Source organism: Aptenodytes patagonicus, chromosome 17 (genome assembly GCF_965638725.1).
Source record: "Aptenodytes patagonicus chromosome 17, bAptPat1.pri.cur, whole genome shotgun sequence".
NCBI classification, from domain to species: domain Eukaryota; kingdom Metazoa; phylum Chordata; class Aves; order Sphenisciformes; family Spheniscidae; genus Aptenodytes; species Aptenodytes patagonicus.
In genome coordinates, this window is record NC_134965.1 from 12958320 (window position 1) to 12963436 (window position 5117).

General features: G+C 64.0%; 1 protein-coding gene across 1 annotated transcript in view; it reads right to left on the reverse strand.

The window, feature by feature from the left end:
- CLUH (CLUH binding protein of NUMT mRNA) overlaps positions 1–4078 on the reverse strand; it is a 42438-nt gene extending 38360 nt beyond the window's left edge. Inside the window, exon 1 of the mRNA XM_076354765.1 lies at positions 3937–4078. Within this exon, the coding sequence (XP_076210880.1) occupies positions 3937–4054 (118 nt within the window). The 5' untranslated portion in view covers positions 4055–4078. The remainder of the gene's footprint in view (positions 1–3936) is intronic.
- Between the last annotated feature and the right edge of the window lie 1039 nt (positions 4079–5117).

Here is a 5117-nt window from a genome sequence, read left to right on the forward strand (position 1 = left end):
ATGTTGTTGGACAGTAACTACATAAAACTCCCCTGAGCCTGCAGCTTCGTCAAAGGGTTGCAGTAGAGCTTTTCCCTTTAAAGAGAAAGAGAAGGGCAAACTAAGGAAGTGGGTTTTTTTTTAAAAAAAAAAAGGTGCCATTACTCTAACATCACTTAGCTGTATGGAACCTTACTTCAGTGGCCTGCTTCACGTGATTTTTCCCTCAGGACCGGTCAAGTGGCTGGTGAGCACCACAGCAGTTATTTCTTCAGCTTAAGAAAAGAGCTTACTTCTGTGAGCACAGATCTATTTTCCCACCCAAAGAGGGAAGGTTTGTCACCTGTGTAAGCGTATCTATGCTGAATTGTCAAGAAAATGCCAGATAACCACTTGTCCCAGGCTCACTAACGTTAAAAGGGTGGAATGCAACAGAAAGCTCAACTGCCAAACAGGCATGTGCGAGCTCTGCTACATCAACCACGTGCTCGCAGGAGGTGAGAACCAAACGCTAACCCTTAGACAGCCTCGCTACTACTGGTGAAAAACTGACCTGCTTCCAAAAAGCAACAGCCACTGCCACCACAGGAGTAGCCACACTTTGGTTTTCATCTTTTGCGCTCTGTCCAAGCACTGCCCCATGGACTGGTTTTACTTCTCAAATGTAAGTAAAAAAATGCATGAACTTCAGACCTTTAAAGCCGCTAGAAATAACAACTTTCTAGTACAACCAATAGAGCACGATGCAAGAAAGCAAAGCAAGCGCTGGAAAGCTGCACCAGGAGAGGGGTGCACTGCCAAGTTTAGTCGTTTACAGACAATGAAGACAAACACAGGACTCTGCAACACAACGCTGTTTTTACTGTGCGTGAGGCAGTTCTGTGTCTGCGGGTGGATTTAGCTAGGTGCATGTTCCTGACCTACTTCTGCTTTTCAGCTGTGAAACCCACAAGCAAGGCTTGCTCAGGCAGAGCAGCGAGCTTCCAGGGGGAGCTCGACTGGATTATCCCACCGGCAGAACTGCTCCGGACATGATCGCCCCAGGTTCTCATCCCCCATCTTGCCACACAGATGCTGTGTTATCACACTCCTTTTCTCTTCTTAACCTTGTAGTGGTGATCACATTTCTCTTGCACAATATTCCTCTGATTCTCCCCCCCAAAGAGAACTGCGTATTAAAAAACCCCGACTGCCAGTAATTCAGCCCTTTCCAAAACACCAGCAAACTTCCAAGGTCGGGCAACAGACAGCGATAGCAGATCCCGATATTAAGAATCAGTCTTCTGACCTTGTTACTAATGCACAGCTACGCTTGCCTCCACAGCAGTTTTCCATTAACACCTGCATTCTCCACTTTTTTAACAGGAGACGTGGCTGAAGATATGGGTGGCCTGGAAGAACAGGGATGGAGGGACCTAGCTAGAAAAACCAAATCTTTGGGCAAGGCAAGGTTGAAAAGCATTTTACAGTAGCCAGAAGCACTGCTAAACTTGCACGTGAGACAAACTTGTTTAAGGCAGTGACAACTGTAGGAACAGAAATAATCCAAGAAACGCTGCACACAACGCTGTCTCTTGATCTTAGCTAATAAGAAAGGTAACTTAACCCATAACTGCCCCCATCAGAAATCATTACAGGAACCCCAACTGTTCACGTTTTTGTGTGTTTCTGCACTCAGAAGGACGGAGCGGCCCCAACAGTTTTGTCTGGCTTGGAGGTAGAGAGCAGCAGTCATCAGCCTTCTCGCCTTTTAGAGGCGGAGAAAACAACCCCCCCAAGTCTCGACACCTGGCGCAGCAGAGGGGTGTATTTCCTCAATGAGAAGCCCACTCAGAGCCTGCCCACCACCGAACGGTACCGACAGCCTCCTTCAGACAAAGCAGGGTGCCCAAGATGGGTGCTCCACAAGGCAGCAGCGGGCACACCAGAGTGGAGGCCGATTTTCCATAGCAGAAAGAGAGGCCTGGGAACCAGAGCTCGTAACGCTGCGGATGCCAACACAGACAGGCTGTCCCCACCTCCACTGCAGCACAGCACCTCTGCCTGGGAGCCATGCGGCCAGAGGCACGCCTCAGCCCCAGGCTCCCAGACAGGACAAGAGCCTTCCTCCCCCTCCTCCCCAGACCCACGAGGTGCCTGAGCACTTGTGCAGTGCTGAAACATGGGGAGGATTTTTCCACCTCCCTGCCTCCTTCAGCAATCAGCTTGTGCCCTGAGAGGCAGGGATTACACAGCGTAACTTTTTAACCCAGTTGCTGGCACGGCAGGCATGACGCCTGCTTTAAAAACTGGCGCGCGGGGGGGAGGGGGAGGCTTTCAGCACTGCGCTCCCCACTCTTGAACTGCGTCCAGCCTGCTCCAGCACCAAACACCAATGAACTTTGCTTTAGGTGACAAACTTCAAAAATTCACCTCGCCACCATAAAATCAGGGGAGGGAGGAAGTGGCGGGTCACTCGCTCAGCAGATACAAGTGTCTCACACAGGCCAGCCACAAACCACGCTGCTCCTACCCTTTTTCCTTGTACGTTAAAGATCAGAGAAAAAGGCTGAGCCTGAGATGAGCGCTCAGGACCATAACTTCTTGAATATACAACGCACCAAACTCCGCAAAACCCAGAGCAGGGGGTAGCCTTGCAGGGTCTGCGCCCAGAGCCCTGGAGCAGGCACTGGGGACAGTCAGGACATGGGGCTGCACCTCGTCCCTGGCCTGAGCCACTCACGCTCCAATTTAAAGCAAGAGCAGCCAGCAAATAACTAGTTAACACACATAATTTTCAGCTGAGGTCTCGAACAAGCCATCAGCCCTTCCCAGGAAAAAACAAGTTCTTGCTTTTGAGTATTTCCTACCGTGTCAATGGCTCCTGCATCCCAAACTCGCAGGACGATCCAGCCCTCTCCCACCTACCACAACAGAGAGGCCAACGTCCATACCGTGGGCAGCGCCAGCACCCCGCGTACGGCTGCGCCCAGCGCACGCGGTGCTCGCAATGAACTTCGTGGCCTGGCGACCGTCCCCGTAACCCCCCCCCCCCCCCACCCCGCACCAGGAGCGGCCGCCGCAGCCCGCCCCGCGCCTGGCGCTACCGGCGGCGGCACCGCAGCCTGCGCGGCGGCCGGGAACGGCGGCCGCTTCCTCGCAGCCAGGGCACGGGCACCGGCGTTCCCGCCGGGCGGGCCCGGCCCCGCGCATCACCCGCCCCGACCCGCACCACCGAGAGGGCCGCGCCGCCGCCTGCGGGGCCGGGCCCGGGCCCGGGCCCGGGCAGCGGCGGGGACGGCCGGGGGAACGCGCGGGGCCCCGGAGCGGCCGCTCCCCCCCCCGCGGCCGCGCGGTGGTGCGGCCCGCTGAAGGTGACCTTCACCGGGGCCCGGGGCTCCCTGCTCCGCCGGGCCGGGCCGGGGGCGCCGCACGGCGCGGCCCGTCCCCCGGCGCTTCGCCGGGCCCCGTCCCCCGGCTCGGCCTCGCCGGGACAGGGACGAGCAGCGGGAATCACGCGCCCCGGCCCCGCCGCGAGCGCCGCGGCCTCCGGCCCCGGCAGCCAGCGCCTCCCCGGGGAAGCGGCGGCCCCGGGCTGCGCGGAGCCTCCCCGAGCCGCGGAGCGGGCGTCGGGCCCCGGCACGGCTTCCCCGCAAGAAACGGGGGCCCCGGGGCCGGGGGGCCCGGGAGCCCGACCCCGCGGCGGGGCAGGCGGGTCGAGCCCGGGACGCTCCGGCGGGGTCTCCCCTGGCGGGACGAGCAGCCGAAGTTGGCAGAAGCGCCCCGGTCCCCTGCCGCGGCCCCGGCCCCCGCTCCCGCGGCACCCCACAACCTCCCCGGTGGGCCCCGGGCGCTCCGGCGCCGGGAAGAGGGCGGCGGGCCCGCACCGCCGGGGCGGGCACCCCCGGGGCGGGCACCGGGCTCCGCCAGGCCCGGCCCGCGCTCCCGCCGCAGGCCCCGGCCGCGGCGCCCCCTTACCGGGGCGCTGCTGGGTCTCCGCCGGCCTCCTGCCGCGGGGGCCTGGCTCCTGCTGCTCGCCGCCCTGCGCGGCGGCCGGCACGGCGGCCGGCGGCATCTCGTCCGCTTTAATGACCATGGGGCCGCGCCGAGCCCCGCGCCCGCCCGCCCGCCGCGAAGGACAGCGCCGCTCCGGCCCCACGTGGTGCCGCGACCCCGCGCGCCGCTACGGCACGCCGCCCGGGACCAACCTCCGCGCCCGGCGGCAACGCCTTAAAGGGGCAGCGCCGCGCGACCGGCTCGCCCCGCGCGAACCACCCCTCCGGGCGGCCGCCGCCGCACCCGGGACGGGGCTGCGTCGTGGGCGCCGCCGTGGGGCCGCGGGCAGGCCCCGCACCAGCCGGGGGCGGGCTGCCGGCTCGGCCCGGCGCCGGACGGGGGCACGGCCCAGGGAGGCCCCGCAGGCCCCCGCGGGCCCGGTGAAGGTCACCGGCTGCCGCAGCCGCTCGCTCCCGCCCGGCTGCCCTCGACCTTCCCGGAGGCCGCAAGGTCGCCGGCCGGGCGGGCCGCGCCCGGGGGGGGGTGATAGCGCCCGGCCTGCCCCGGCCGCGGGCCTGGCGCCCCCGCCTCGCGGCCTGCGGCCCCCGGGAGCCGGGAGGGCCCGGCAGGGAGGGCCGCGCCGGGCTGAGGCGGTAGCGCGGGGCCTGTGCGCCCTGCCCCGCAGGGCCGCGTCTGCTCCTGCTCCCACCGGGGCTCCGGGGGCTGGCCCCGGCCCCTTGGGGCACTGGGGCGTTCCCCAGGGCTGCGGGGAACCGGTAAATGCGGGCAGAAGCCTCTGAAACCAGCCATCTTCCCTAAGCTGGGGTCTCGGGGACAGGAGGGGCTGCAGGTGGAGGGGGAGCAGCGGGGCGAACCCAGCCGCTGCTGGCATGGGGCACGTGGAGGGGTGCGCTGGGGCTGCCCACGCCCTCACCAGAGCAGGGACGCGGCTGTGCACCCCTGGCTCTGGGACAGAGGGACGGGGCACGTACCCATCGCCTGGCACCGCTGGGGGACATGTGCTCCCGCCAGCCCCGCGTGGCCCAGCAGCTGTGGAGGGGCTCCGGGTGCTGAGACAGGAGTCAGTCCTGGGGACGTAGGCACAGATGTTCACGGTTTGTGGCTGGAGGTCCCGGGTGCTGGGGCAGGACAGGGCAACCCTC